This window comes from Homarus americanus, unplaced genomic scaffold, assembly GCF_018991925.1.
Source record: "Homarus americanus isolate GMGI-L3 unplaced genomic scaffold, GMGI_Hamer_2.0 scaffold24260, whole genome shotgun sequence".
NCBI lineage: Eukaryota > Metazoa > Arthropoda > Malacostraca > Decapoda > Nephropidae > Homarus > Homarus americanus.
The window spans coordinates 7177327-7193621 of NW_024721079.1; the positions used below are offsets into that span (position 1 = coordinate 7177327).

Genomic DNA, 16295 nt, shown 5'->3' on the forward strand with positions numbered 1-16295 from the left:
CCTGGCTTACCACACCACCAGAGCTTACCACACCACCTGGCTTACCACACCACCAGGCTTACCACACCACCTAGCTTACCCACACACCACCTGGCTTACCCACACACCACCTGGCTTACCACACCACCTGGCTTACCCACACCACCTGGCTTACCCACCACCACCAGGCTTACCCACACCACCAGAACACCACCACCCCAGCACCACACCACCAGGCTTACACACCACACACCACACCACCTGACACCACACCACCAAACACCACACCACCTGTTTCTACCACACCACCTGGCTTCCTCATATCTCTCTCTCTCTCTCTCTCTCTCTCTCTCAGCTAGCCGTTATTCATACATATACTGTAATTAATTAAGTTTTAAACTCTCGGTACAGCACACACACACACACACGGCCTCTGTACTGGAGCTGTTCTGAAATGCTCTTTAATGTTCGGTACAGCACAGAGGATTGATGAAATTACTGTACCCCTGTTAATTACTGGTGCCGTTCGGATAACAGTAACCCCCAAGAATGACAGTAAACCGCGCGGATAACAGAAATATTTGGATAATAGGAACGGTTCGGATAACCTGAAGTGTGTAATGTTGACGCACCCTTCAGCATGTTGATGATGGTGTTGTTGTTGATGATGATGGTGTTGTTGTTGTTGTTGTTGTTGTTGATGATGGTGTTGTTGTTGATGATGATGGTGTTGTTGTTGTTGTTGTTGTTGATGATGGTGTTGTTGATGATGATGGTGTTGTTGTTGATGATGATGGTGTTGTTGATGATGGTGTTGTTGTTGATGATGATGGTGTTGTTGTTGATGGTGTTGTTGTTGATGGTGTTGTTGTTGTTGATGATGATGGTGTTGTTGTTGATGGTGTTGTTGTTGTTGTTGTTGATGATGATGGTGTTGTTGTTGATGGTGTTGTTGTTGATGGTGTTGTTGTTGTTGATGATGATGGTGTTGTTGTTGATGATGATGGTGTTGTTGATGATGTTGATGATGATGGTGTTGTTGATGATGGTGTTGTTGTTGTAGTGCCTCAGCTGACTTCCGGAATAACATACACTGCCATTATCTGATTGTCTTAGAGTCAAGTGCATCATGCAATTAACTGATGGAACGAACTGATTGACTGAGCAGGTGAGTGTGGCTCTAGATGATTATGACAACAGGTGACTAGAGTAATATTCTGTAATGGGCGTGCGTAAGGTGTGCGTGTGTGCGTAAGGTGTGTGTGTGCGTGCGTAAGGTGTGCGTGTGTGCATGCAGGTGTGTGTGTGTGTGCATGGGTGTGTGTGTGTGCGTAGGGTGTGTGTGTGTGCGTAAGGTGTGTGTGTGTGTGTGTGTGTGTGTGTGCCGTAGCCAGGTGGGGGAGAGAGGCACGCCCCAGCACCACACACACGATTGACCTTGCCCTCAACACCCAGTGACCGCCTCCCTCCCACTCTCCCTCCCTCCTTCCCTCCCTCCCCCTTCCCTCCCTCTCCTCTCCCCTCTCCCTCCATGAACTTTCTCCCTTGGTTTTATACTGGAGGCTGGAGGCTTTGGGGGGGGTTAAGGAAGGGGGAGGTGCTGAAGTGGGGTCAAAGGAGGGCGGATGGAAGGAGGTAAGGATGGAGGGAGGGAAGGAGGAAGGGGTGTTAAGGAAGAAAGGAAGAGGTGATAAGGAAGGAAGGAAAGAAGGAAGGAAGTTGAAAATGGAGGAGGATGGACGGAAGAGGAGGAAATGAATAAGGAAGAGGGAGAGGTGATAAACAAGAAAAGAATGAGAAAGAAGTGGAAGGGGGGGAGGAAGAGGTACAAAATAAGAAGGGAAAGGAGGAGGAAGAAGGAAGAAGGCCAGTGAATCCCATGACAGCACATTCTTGGTGACCGACTTGATGGGCTGAAGTGACCACCCAACTTGAGGTTCCGGCAGAGTGTGTGTGTGTGTGTGTGTGTGTTCTAATTCCCATGGCGTCTTCCTTTGGTTGACTGAGGGCTGTGTGTGTGTGTGTGTCTGTGTGTGCGTGTGTGTCGCTCGTGCTCAAACCTCTGTGTCAAGTGGATGATCTGCTTGTTGTGTGTGTGTGTGTGTGTGTGTGTGTGTGTGTGTGTGTGTGTGTGTGTGTGTGTGTGTGTGAGTGTGTGTGTGTGTGTGTGTGTGTGTGTGTGTGTGTGTGTGTGTGGTGTGTGTGGTTATGGTCAGATGGGTTAACATCATATCTCAGGTGAAGATTCTCTCTCCCTCCCCTTCTTCCTCCCTCCTCAGTAAACATAGTCAAGACAGCGGCAGGTGTGAAGGCCGGGTGCCAGAAGCCCAGTCGAGTGTTGAGAACGATCAGGTTTTCTCATTCTGGGCGCGCGGGTTGACCAGCTGGCGGGGTCCTCCCAACCTCCCTCCCTCGGTCGCTTACACTCCACTACAACGGAATATGGGTCGTCGTTGCCAGATGCTGCCACATTCACTCACATGAACACACATACACACACACACGCTACTTAATCACCAGCCTGGATTTACAGCGTCGTGTGTGTGTGTTGATGATGTTTGGGGACGTTCCAGAGACCAAATGTTCATAGACAAAAATGTTAAGTGGCAATCACACAAACGCGAGAATAAACTAAATTTTTTCTGGTTCACTGCTGGATATATATATATATATATATATATATATATATATATATATATATATATATATATATATATATATATATATATATATATATATATATATATATATATATATATAAACTACTATACTAAAACACATCGATTTACTTCACGTCAGAAAAGATATTTGATAACTAATACGATTTCTTGTTGTATATAAATATTTTACAAGACCTTTCGTTACATTTTATAAGAGTTGTTGTAGTGTTGGCTCCGTTATACGCCGCGCGCGCGTGTGTGTGTGTGTGTGTGTGTGTGTGCGTGTGATAGTTGACGAGCCAACCTAGTATACTGGACGAGAAAGCTGCCGTTTAATTGGGACTTACAGCCACTACCGTTTCCACTTATCGTAACACTTAAGGTTTATTCACATTTGTTCCTATAATGTTCTTTAGTGAGTCAGTAATTACTATCGTCTGTAGAGAGAGAGGGAGGAGGCTACAGGAGGTGGAGGGTGAGAGTAGGAGGGAGAGGAGGAGAAGAAGGGTGAGAGAGAAAGAGAGAGAAGGAGAAGGGTGAGAGAGATATAATAGGGGGAAGAAGAACATGAAGAGGAGAAGAGAAAGGAAGAAGAGAGGGAAGGGGGGGGTAGGTGTTCGGACACTCGTATGTGAACGGGTTAGGGAAGTCAGCCTCATGATCGGTGGTGAGAGCAAGGTGGTGTGTGTGTGGCGGTGGTACAGTGACTGACATCTGATCACTATACCACTACTACCCACATAACCACCACCACTCGCTGCGACTACCACCACTGTCATAACACACACACACACATATATTAATAATAATAATAAAGTATTAATATAAAAGTGATTTAATTAATATATCGATAAGAAGTGAACAGGTTTATGGGCAGCGGACGTCACTAAGATTTCAGACATTTGATTAGGTTAGGTTAGGTTAGGGTAGGGTAGGTCAGGGTAGGTTAGGTCAGGTTAGGGTAGGGTAGGGGATTGTAGGGTAGGGAAGGTTAGTGTAGGGTAGGTCAGGGTAGGGTAGGTCAGGTTAGGGTAGGGTAGGGGATTTTAGGGTAGGGAAGGTTAGTGTAGGGTAGGTGAGGTTAGTGTAGGGCAGTGTAGGGTAGGGTAGATTAGTTTAGGGTAGGTGAGGGTAGGTTAAGGTAGGTGAGGGTAGGTTAGGGTAGGTGAGGGTAGGTTAGGGTAGGTGAGGGTAGTTGAGATGTCTATTCTTCTGGTGATCCATATTAACGTCCTATTGATCAAGTATTAACTAAGGCCTTAAAGGAAGCGGTGAAGGAGGTGATGGAGGAGAAGGTGGAGGAGGAGGTAGTGGTGGAGGAGGAGGAGGTAGTGGTGGAGGAGGAGGTGGTGGTGGAGGAGGAGGAGGATGCGAAGGAGGTAGTGGAGGAGGAGGAGGCGACGTCACCCAGTAGTGGTCGGTCGCCCCACTTACAAGGGTGGTGGTGGAGGTGACACTCGGGGGGGTTGGGGGGGTCAAGGGTCATTCAGAAGGAGGTCAGGCACACTGTCCACTACTCATAAATCTTGTACTCTTTCTTTCTTTCAGCGGGTCAGTGGTTTGTTCCTATTGTATGATCTAAGTTTATTCTTCAGTATCCGAGAGTACACACCCACACACACCCACACACACACACACACACACACACACACACACACACACACACACACACACACACACTCCCACACACACACTCTATATAAGAACACTCACGTCACGGCGCCGCTGCAGGAGACTGAAGGTGACATCCTTACCTGGAAAACGACAAAGGAACTCAGTTAATAACACTCATTACAACTATCATAATAACGGTGTTAATGACAGGTGTTAATGTTGACGTGAGGTGTTACAGGTAAGTGTAGAATATTGGGGTTAATTTGGACCACTTGGAGATTAGACACCAAAACTTATTTCACCTTATGATTAAATACCCTAACACTAACCTAACCTAACCCAATCTAACCTAATTTAACCAAACTTAATCTAACCTAACACTAATCTAACCTAAAACTAACCTTACTTAACTTAACCCTCATCTAACTTCACCCTGTAGCGTTAGGCTGTTTTAATCACTGAAACAATATCCCAGTCATCATTAATACGTATATGTTTGTATAAAAAAATTCACGTAATAAAATAAAATTCGACTCGACATATAAGAGAGAGAGGAGGCCATCTTGGTATACTAGCGCCTCAGAGGTCGAGAATCAAGTGAGCCGAAACGTATAAGTAATGACCTTTTCTCATGCTATGGTCGCATTAAGGTGAAGTCCTGGACCACAACAGTTATGGTGGAGTGTTATGACGTGAGGCAGTTGGGGCGTTTCATCTTATTTCCACAAACTTGTATTAATCTTCCTCACACTACACGGATCTTCCTCACACTACACGTATCTTCCTCACACTACACGTATCTTCCTCACACTACACGTATCTTCCTCACACTACACGTATCTTCCTCACACTCCCTACAGCGTGGTGCGTCATTCACACTTCATTTCTTCAGGATGTAATAACGGAAGTTTGTGTTGGTGATGGAGAGATGTGTGTGTGTGTGTGTGTATACTGTGGTGATAGTAGTATGTAGTAGTAGTAATAATGTTGCTACTGTTATTACCGTTGTGATAGAGTAATGATAACTCGTAATAATAACAATGATATAAACGACTATGGCCAGAGGACGACAGGAAATAACTATAACAACAATAATTAATACACAGGACAACAACAACAACACTCATGACGTGGCTGATCACATAAACAACCGTAATATAACAACTACAAGCCAATGACTGCTGTTGTGAATGGTTGTGATTGAAACATTATCAGAAGTAGTATGAGCGGGGTTGTGTTGCGGGGATGTGTTGCGGGGATGTGTTGCACGCTGCTGCACTCAACATACACCAATAGTGACTCAGTCTTTCTTGTATGTGGCAGTTAACACGGTACAGGTTAATAGATATTTTTGTGGGGCAGTGTGAAGGTCAGGGTGTGAGGGTGTAAGTCAAAGTGTCAGGGAGTAGGTCAAGGTATGAGGGTGTAGGTCAGGGTGTCAGGGAGCAGGTCAAGGTATGAGGGTGTGGGTCAGGGTGTCAGGGAGCAGGTCAGGTATGAGGGTGTAGGTCAGGGTGCAGATTAAGGTGCACAGTATGTCAGGGTGACGATCAAGGTATCAGGGAGTAGGTCTTACAAAACTTACCAGAGGCGACAGAAATTTCCCGCCAATATACTGAGTGATACGATCATTGGTAGACTGAATCAGAACCAGTCAAAGGCATCAGAAGGTTTCTCAAGTAAATGTAAATATAACAAGAATGACTTTTATGTCTTCTAAATATTTATATATAAGTCAATAACAGTATAAGTAAATTAAAGTACACCAGTAGTGATTGTCTTTTGTTTGTAAACCTAATATTTTTTTGAATAAGTGAATTAAAGTGTCCCAATTGTGATTGTCTTTTGTTTATAAACCTAATATTTTTGTATAAGTGAATTAAAGTATCCCCAGCAGTGATAGTCATTTGTTTGTAACCCTATACTATCTTTCCCCAAAGAGGTTATTGCCAACAAGCTACTCTGCACGTTGTCAATATACTTATCTATTTCGAATCTCGCGAACCATTGTAGAGAATAATAAAAACGATTCATGATTCTTTACTATGTTGAAGACTAAATGTGAGGACGGCCAGTGATTCAGTACAATGCTCTTGAGAAGTAACACGGGACCGGATGTACTGTACTGTAACACATTTTCCACGGCCTCCTACCCTCCTTCCTCCTCTCCCCCACACACACACTGACCAGACCCTCCTCCCTCCATTAAGACTGAGGGAGTGTCTGGTGTCTCCTGGCACTAGTATGACGATAACCTCCCCCCTTCCCCCCCTCCTCCCCCTCCCTGGTCATGGTAAACAGGTGTTCTTATTGCTGATGAGTAGCAGCAGACGGTACCGGAAATATTATCTTGTACCATCCACTACCACCATCATTACCACCACTACTACCACTACCACCATTACTACTATTACTATACATCTACCACCAACACTGACCTCGTTACCACTATCGCCTTCACCACTACAACCATTACCCCCCCCTCCTCCTCCATCATCACCACTACTACCATCACCACCACAACAACAACAAGACCATTTACAACCACGGAAAGGAAGCAAATTACTTTAACAGGTATATAATGTTACCTGCGTCCTAATTACCTGAGTTAAATCCAGACGTCACCCCTCACCAACACCTGACGGGTTAGGTTAGGTTAATTTAGGTTGAGTTAGGTTAATTTAGGTTGAGTTAGGTTAATTCAGGTTGAGTTAGGCTAGATTAGATTGGGTAAGGTTAATTTAATTGTTAGGTTAATTTAGGTTGAGTTGAGTTAATTCAGGTTGAGTTAGGCTAAGGAATTAGATTGGGTAAGGTTATTTAGGTTGAGTTAGGTTAATTTAGGTTGAGTTAGGTTAATTTAGGTTGAGTTAGGCTAGATTAAATTGGGTAAGGTTAATTGGGTTGAGTTAGGTTAATTTAGGTTGGGTTAGGTTAATTCAGGTTGAGTTAGGCTAGATTAGATTGGAGTGAGTTAATTTAGGTTGAGTTAAGGATTAATTTAGGTTGAGGATTAGGTTAATTCAGGTTGAGTTAGGCTAGATTAGATTGGAGTAAGGTTAATTTAGGTTGAGTTAGGTTAATTTAGGTTGAGTTAGGTTAATTCAGGTTGAGTTAGGCTAGATTAGATTGGGTAAGGTTAGGATAGGTTACGTTCTAGTGTGATTCATCTCTAGGTTAGGTGAATCTTAAGGTTAATTACGCTGGGGAAGAATCTCCAGGTGATCCAAATAAACAACAGTGAGGAATAGTGAGGAGGGAGAGGAAGAATAGTGAGGAGGGAGAGGAAGAATAGTGAGGAGGGAGAGGAAGAATAGTGAGGAGGGAGAGGAAGAATAGTGAGGAGGAAGGAGGAAGAGGAGAGACTTTAATGAAGAAGTAAATAGTGATCCAATGTGTTGTATATAGTCATGTCTCTCTCTCTCTTCCTGTTGAGAGAGAGAGAGAGAGAGAGAGAGAGAGAGAGAGAGAGAGAGAGAGCAGCATAACTTGACCAACTATTACCTGTAATCTAGACATATCGACGCCTCAGCTCAGCTACTACCGTAATAATAACAAACTCCAAGACCTAGACAGCCCAGTTACCGCCCACCAAAGCACCAGGACGTCGCTGTGAGCCAACCAGGTCATTATCACATCACGAAACCACAACAGCGCCTCTGGTGGCCGGCTTCGCGTTACTCAAATATTGCGTTACTTATTGTCGATATTAATTCAGGCTTACATAACTTATTTATATCCGTAAATAATTGTTTATAGATCAACATAAAAATTCCAATTCTATTTATTGTCGCTTTTATTACTAATTGAATGATATAAAATATTGTTTACGCGAAATAAAGCCAGATGCTTACAATGGTGTCTGCGTCTAATTGCGTTTCAAGATAAGGAACTAATTATGTATAATACAACGTCACCTACCGGTTAACCAATGAGGCGCGTTCGTGTGTGTGTGGGATATGACGTCACATAACAACTGACCAATCATATGAGCGTGTGGTGTGACGTCAGAAAGTGTGGTGTGCGAGAATGGCGGTCAGTGGGTTTATGAGGGACAAAACACAGCGCAACCGAACGGGAACGGTAACAAAGCGCTTATGTTTTTTTGTTTTATGCTCGCTATAAGTTACGTGACTGGCTCGTATTAAAGTGTTCGTCGTTTTTTTTTTTTACTCGAAGTTTAAACACATTCCTCTCATACCGTCGTAATGGACATAGACGGCAGAAATGTTTACAACTATCTATAGAGAATCGTAGATGCGTTTATACTTTTGTTCACCTATAGAGATTCCAATGTTATTCTTAAGTGGTGTTAGGCGTTGTATCTGAACCCCTTTACTTATGTCGACTGTCTGTTACGCTAAGGTGAGGTGAGAGAGAGAGAGAGAGAGAGAGGTGGGTGGGAGGGTGGGGAGGAGTGTCTGAGGGTCAGGTTACAGAAGACCTTGCAGGGTCGGTGGCCTACTGTGTGTGTGTGTGTTGCTTCATGCTCCGCTACCCTTTTGGCGCTGTCTCCTGCCTGGGGGAGTGGTGAACTGGTTGTATGGTTGACTGTATTAGCTCACAGTCATCTGGGAGACTGGTTGTGAGGGGAGAGACAGGAAGAGGTGAGAGTAGGAAGCTAGGAAGAGATGATAAAGGAGGAAGGAGAGAGGTAATGGGGAAGAAAGGAAGAGGTGAGGAGGAGGAAAGAAGGGAAAAAGAGGAAGAGGAAGGAGAGAGTTGGGAGAGTGAGGGGGTTAGAAAGGAAGGAGATATGTGAGAGAGGTCAGGAAGAGGAGAAAGATAAGAGGGAGGTAATATGGATGATGAGATGTGACCAGAATACAAAGCAGACAGGTAAACAAAGACACCGACTAATGAACGAGTGATCAGACCTATAGTATAGTGCCAGGGAGGGCCAGAGTGTCACCAGTGGCACTCTCATGGCATCACCAAGTCCTACTGAGAAATCCGTCAGTTCTACCACATCGACGCCAATCTTCCAAACAATGACATAAAATAAAATCACTATCTTAGGGACTTGTAGATCATCCGTTGTGTAATAAAAGGAAGATAATAATACTACCGAGTGTAAGATCCAACACCAGCTGGTCTCAATCACTCGGCCACTACACCAGAATGTACAGTACAACACACACACAGGTATTGAGAGGTTTAGTGGTCGTTTGTAACATAAGTATCACATAACATCAACGGGATTTTCTGAGACCAAGAACAAGTTGAAAATATATACTGATGGAACCAACACATAGTTTTATACTCCACACACACACACACACACTCACACACACACACACACACACACACACACACACACTCACACACACACTGCCTCAATAACCTACATCTTCGCTGACTAATAAACAGGACTTGATGAGAGAGAGGTGGCTCTTCTTCTGTTAAATAGGGTGGAATCAAAGGCATTTCGTCTTATTAACTCTCCTCTTTTAGTTGATAATCTCTTTCATTTCTCTTCGCCGCAATGTTGCTTCACTCTCTCTCTTTTACAGGTACTTAAACGAGCAATGTTCGGTGGATATGGCATCCTGTGTACCGCCGGCAAGTAGTTCCTTCTTTCCTCACACAGCCAAACTGTGGAATTCCTGGTGTTCCGGCATCTCCCTGGTGTAGATTAACATACTACTTTTCTCTTCGAATTTATTTTTTAGCCCCTCCCCCTCCCCCGCTGACATGTGCCCAGGGCGAAGAACATTTGTCGCCACCAGGATACAGGGAGGTGAGAGTCTTCCTAGGGAGGTGCTGAGGAGGGGAGGATGTGAGGGAAGGAGAGACAGAAGGGAGAGATATGAATGAAAAAAATATTAAGAAAATGTTGAAAGGGAGATGAGAAGGGAGGAATGGAGAGAAGGGGAGAGTGTTGGTGAAAGGGGGAAAAGAGGGTGATGATGAGAGATGGGAATGTAAGTGATGAAAGGAGGGAGAGGTATTGGAGAGAGAGAGAGAGAGACCAACTCCTCCGTTAGTCATCCTGGCATCATTCACCTCCTCCTTCAGGCAGTGGTCAGCGAGACTACCGGAGACATACCTGAGGCTGACGGCGACTCATCTCTCGCCCGCCCACCTGCTGACCCCCTCCCCCACCCCCCTGACCCTCCCTCCACTTCTTAAACGGACCAGTGGCAGAAAATGAAACGCTAGTAATATTAAATTAAATAAACCCACAAAATAAAAAAAAAATAACAAAGATCCTAAAGTTTCTTATTAACGAGTCAGTGTATTATTATCATTATTATTTTTATTATCATCATCATTATATTATTTTATTGTTGGTGTTTAAAATTATATTATTGTATTGTTTTTTTAAGTCGTAAGAATGTGTTTGTCATCTTGAGTAATTCTACTGTACGTTGTTTTATGGAGTGAGTGTATAAACATGTGTGTGTGTGTGTGTGTGCGTGTGTGTGTGTGAGAGAGAGAGAGAGAGAGAAGACAGGATACAAACAGGAATTAAAACAAACAGGAATTAAAACAAAGAAAAAATAATTAATAAGGATAGAATCACAACTTATTATCCTCGTCACCATCACTTCTCTTAACCGCTGACAACCAACCAACCATTCAACCATCTAACCACCATCAACCCTACACATCAACCACTACCACTCACCACCACCACAAACCCCAACCAAACTCACGACCACCATCAACCACTACCACACTCACCATCACCATCAACCACTACCACACTCACCATCAACCACTACCACTCACCACCACCACAAACCCCAACCAAACTCACCACCACCATCAACCACTACCACACTCACCATCAACCACTACCAGCACCACTGTCACCATACACCATCAACCACTACACTGCCATCAACCACTACAAGCACCACCATCACCATACACAATGCTCTCACACTCTGCATCAATACCACCACCATACACCATCAACCACTACCACTCACCATCAACCACTGTAAGCACCACCACCACCATACACCATCAACCCTACCACACTCACCATCAACCACTACCACCTCCCACCACCACCACCATCAACCACTACCACACTCACCACCACCATGCACCCATCAACCACTACCACGCTCACCATCAACCACTACCAAGCACCACCACCTGTACACCATCAACCACTACCACGCTCTGCATCAACCACTCACCAAGCACCACCACCACCACACCATCAACCACTACCACCTCTGTCAGCCACCACCCCAAGCACCACACACCTTTACCATCAACCACTACCACGCTCACCATCAACCACTACTACACTCATCAACCACTATAGCGCCACCACCCTGCACCATCGGCTTCCCTCACCATCAACCACTACACGCTCCACCACCACCATCAACCACTACCACACTCACCATCAACCACTACCACGCACCACCACCACCACCGCACACATCACAAGCGACAGATGCACAAACAGTTGGTCACTCTAGTCATCGTATCACAGTCACAAGTTTCTCTCCTAACTGTAAAACTGTGACGGTTTGTGTTTGTTTGATTGTATGTTTGTGTGTGCTTGTTTGTTTGTATTTGTTTGTTTGTTTGTTTGTTTGTTTGTTTGTTTGTTTTGTGCTTGTTTGTTTGTCTTTCAGTTCATCGCACGGGCGGATATTCACTGTTTACGTCCTTGGTGCCTGGACGGTCTTCATCCTGATGTACTGTATGGACGGATCTTCACGTCATAGTGCCGTACGGACATCTTCACGTCCTTGGTGTACCGTACGGACGGGTCTTCACGTCCTTGATGTACCGTATGGACGGACCTTCACGTCCTTGGTACCGTACGGACATGTCTTCACGTCCTTGGTGTACCGTACGGACGGGTCTTCACGTCCTTGATGTACTGTATGGAGGATCGTCCTGTACCGTACGGACGCTTCACGTCCTTGGTGCACCGTGCGGACAGGTCTTCACGTCCTTGGTACCTATGGACAGTTCTTCACGTTCTTGGTGTACCGTATGGACAGTTCTTCACGTTCTTGGTGTACCGTATGGACAGATCTTCACGTTCCTGGTGTACCGTACGGCTGGCCTCATTGCCGTTGGTGCACCGTACGGACGGGTTCGCGTCGTTGGTGCACGGTATGGACGAATTCCTTCTACGCCCTGGTGTACCGTATGGACAGATCTTCACGTCCTGGTGTACTGCGTGGACGGATTCTTTTCACGTCCTGGTGTACCGTATAAGAACATAAGAACATAAGAATGGAGGAAACTGCAGCGGGGCCTATTGCCCATACAGGCAGTCCCGTTTTACACCCAACCCCTATCGTCTATATATCCATCCAACCTATGTTTGAAGTTATTCAGTGTATTCGGAGTTAATGATGATATTTGGTAACTTGTTCCATTCATCCACTACTCTGTTTCCTAACCAATGTTTACCTATTTCACGCTTAAATCTAAATTTGTTTAATTTAAACCATTGTTACGAGTTCGCTCCTGCCGGATAGTTTGGTACCTTTGTATCGTCCCTTTGTTTAGCCCCTGACTTCCACTTATACACCTCTATCAAGTCGCCTCGCTCAACGCCCCCTCAAGGGAGTGCAAATTAAGATGCTTTAACCTGTCTCTATACTCAAGGTGAGCTAATTCTTTACGTCCTTGGTGTACCGTATGGACATATCTTCACATCCTTGGTGTACCACGTGGACGGATTCTTCACGTCCTTGGTGTACCGTATGGACGAATTCCTCACGTCCTTGGTGTACCGTATGGACGAATTCTTCACGTCCTTGGTGTACCGTATGGACGAATTCTTCACGTCCTTGGTGCACCGTATGGACGAATTTCTTCGCGTCCTTGGTGTACCGTATGGACAGACCTTCACGTCCTTGGTGTACCGTATGGACAGATCTTCACGTCCTTGGTGTACCGTATGGACAGATCTTCACGTTCTTGGTGTACCGCGTGAACACACACACACACGACCCAACGCTTCACCCTGCTCGTGGATCAAACCCGGGTCCACTTGTTTGCGAGGCGAGTATACTGAACATTAAATCACACACAAAAATATAACCTCCTGTAGACACACACAATGAAAACACTATGTTCTCAAGTGTCTTCAGTGACCCAGAAGGAACAAGATCACAAGAGACTATTGGCTTGTAAATATATCCTTCGTAACAAGAGTTGGCTGGCTGGCTGGCGGTCACTGACTGTATCTGTTTACAATGTGGTCCTCGGGTCACACTTCACACCTGACACCAACACCTGACTCTTACACATATGTTCCCAACCATAAGAAATTATGTATGTATATATGAATAAATAAATAATCAGGAAAATAGATAAATACATATTTTTTAACGCATTTTTTCACAGCTAGATTAACCATGGAGGGCAGCTGATGTATGTATGTTGATATGTACAAGGTATGTATGTTGATATGTATGTACAGTATGTCATAAGGTATATACGGTCGACTGTATATATGTTGCTGTGAAAGTATGTATAGATACGTCTTAGCATTCAATTTCCCATAGAAATACAGAAATGTCTTGACCTAACTTTAGGAAAACTTGTAGCGTTCCATCATTGTGTTACTCTTGTGTTGTGTGGTAGTGTTGCATCACGGTGTTGGTTGGTAGTTACGTGTAGTTTTGCCGTTAGTTGATATACCACTAACAAGAAATACGTGTCTAGGTGTTACATGTTTTTGTATGTACACATTCTAAGGTGTGTATGTGAGGTGTTTCTGTCGTCAGGTACCCAGGGTGGCGCGTGTCAACACTTGAGTGACCCCAACCTTGTCTGAGCGTGTGTAAACAGGTGCCCACACTCAGGTAGTTTAACACCTAATCTTTTTTCACGCCCTCCCCGTCTACTTTCCTTCTTGGGTACTTTCTCTCGAGGAAAGTTTGCTATAACCCCGTCGGCGGTGTTCTATATGGTAGAAAGTTATACCCGAGACAGAGACGAGGCGGGGAAGGTTTGGTCTATATCACTGTTTATACTTGACCTCACTGGTTTACACGTTTATTGGGGATTTTGTTTCTAAATGGATAAACAGTCTTGTTGGTCAACTTTGGGAGGTGTAGGAGGAGGGGTTACCGGGCTGGTGGTAGCCTCTGAGTCTCACCTAGTTTGTGATCAACGACACTATTAAAGTATGTCTGTCTTACTTAGTTTCTGTTTAATTGTATAATATTATTTTCATTCACTCTCTTATTCTCTATAAGGGTTTACTTCCACGTGGGGTAGAGTTAACAGAAGATAATGACACTTACCTTGTGATATGATCAACACTTCCACGAGGTATAAATAGAAATATTCACTCTTTTGTTTTTTCCAAAAGCGAACTTTGGAATATCCTCGAGATTCACAAGAGCGAGAAAGTACAGGAGGAGCGACACAAACCTCACACCACGAGTGTTCACGAGCAACTAGACTGTAGCTGGCGGGCACACGACGACTATATACCACGGCTCTAGGATCCGGCCGGTGACGTTCTTTCCTTTCCCTTCACCACGCGCGTAACAGAGAGGTCGCTGGATTACTGAAGAGGCGGACCTTAGTCGGCAACCATCGCCTCCCTTCCCCCAGCTTCCAGCCGCTCTCACCTCGCGCTCATTGGCTGACGCCCACCACTGTGTACCATGATCCTGAGCGTTGATTGGCGGAGAGCAGGCGAGCTCGGGCTTGCTGTAAACAGTTGGCACATATCACGGTGGCAGCGCAACTCTCTCTTTTAACTGGCCATTTCCTCTTTAACCTGGCGATGATAATGAGGAATTGATCAGTAGTTCATCCGTCCGTCCGTCGTTGGGTCACACATAACACCAGTGAACGTAACTTAGGTGTTTCCTGAGGTGTTCAACAGACCATCACACACACACACACACACACTTTCTAACCCACCAGGACTTTCTTCTCCTCTCCCACGAAACAATACTATCACACCCTTCTACCCTTCACCTATCTCCTATAGCCCTGACACACCCCTAAGTTAACCATTATAGTTATTAATGATAAATATATTGAGTAAACAGCTCTAGAAAGTTACAAATAAACAAAGATGAAGCACACACACACACACACACACACACACACACACACTCTCACCACCCTCCATCCCCCGCCCACCACAACCCACATGCTGGCCCACTTGCTCCTGATGCCCACCTGAGGCAACCCACCCTACTTACTCTATGGTGACTACCGCCCTCTAATGGTTACATGCACGACCATTGACCATTACCTTAGTTCCTTTTTACAATACAATGGGCATTTGATCTTATAATAGTTAGATACATTATTAGGTAGTTATACTGTAACCTCTTTACCCTAACGTGGTTATCACACTATCATGGTTATATTCCTATCATGGTTATCATCCTACCATACAGCTTTACCATGATCACTGACCTCCTACCAGGGTGAGTATACTGTGATTATTCTATCCTTCTTAAGAGTTAATACATTGTAAACTACCCTACCATGATCCATATATCTTATGATGGTAAAGTGAGATCCATATTATGTTACCATGATCTATGAACTCTATGTAAACCCTTCCTACACCTCCAGGTATCTGCTCTGGTTTATTGTGTGTTGGATCGCTACCCTACACCTCTATAGTATGCCTTCACTGTAGACTACTTTTAACACACTGTACCATCACTATAGACTACTTTTAACACACTGTACCATCACTATAGACTACTTTTATCCATTGTAGACTACTTTTAATACACTGTACCATCACTGTAGACTACTTTAACCACTGTACCTTCACTGTAGATTACTTTAACCACTGTACCATCACTGTAGACTACTTTAACCATTGTAGACTACTTTTAACACACTGTACCTTCACTGTAGACTACTTTTAACACACTGTACCATCACTGTAGACTACTTTAACCACTGTACCATCACTATAGACTACTTTTATCCACTGTAGACTACTTTTAATCCCTGTACCATCACTGTAGACTACTTTAACCATTGTAGACTACTTTTAACACACTGTACCATCACTGTAGACTACTTTAACCATTGTAGACTACTTTTAATCACTGTACC

At 44.4% G+C, this 16295-nt stretch overlaps 2 protein-coding genes across 3 annotated transcripts in view; one reads left to right on the forward strand and one right to left on the reverse strand.

The window, feature by feature from the left end:
• LOC121861512 overlaps positions 1 to 14775 on the reverse strand; it is a 59870-nt gene extending 45095 nt beyond the window's left edge. For both annotated transcript variants that reach the window (XM_042359319.1, XM_042359320.1), the window contains exon 1: positions 14498 to 14775. The gene's annotated coding sequence lies outside the window, so the exon portion shown is untranslated. The remainder of the gene's footprint in view (positions 1 to 14497) is intronic.
• The window catches only part of LOC121861357, a 58488-nt gene continuing 54296 nt past the window's right edge, over positions 12104 to 16295 (forward strand). Inside the window, exons 1-2 of the mRNA XM_042359006.1 lie at positions 12104 to 12347; positions 12849 to 13141. Coding sequence (XP_042214940.1) covers positions 12104 to 12347; positions 12849 to 13141 — 537 coding nt within the window. The remainder of the gene's footprint in view (positions 12348 to 12848; positions 13142 to 16295) is intronic.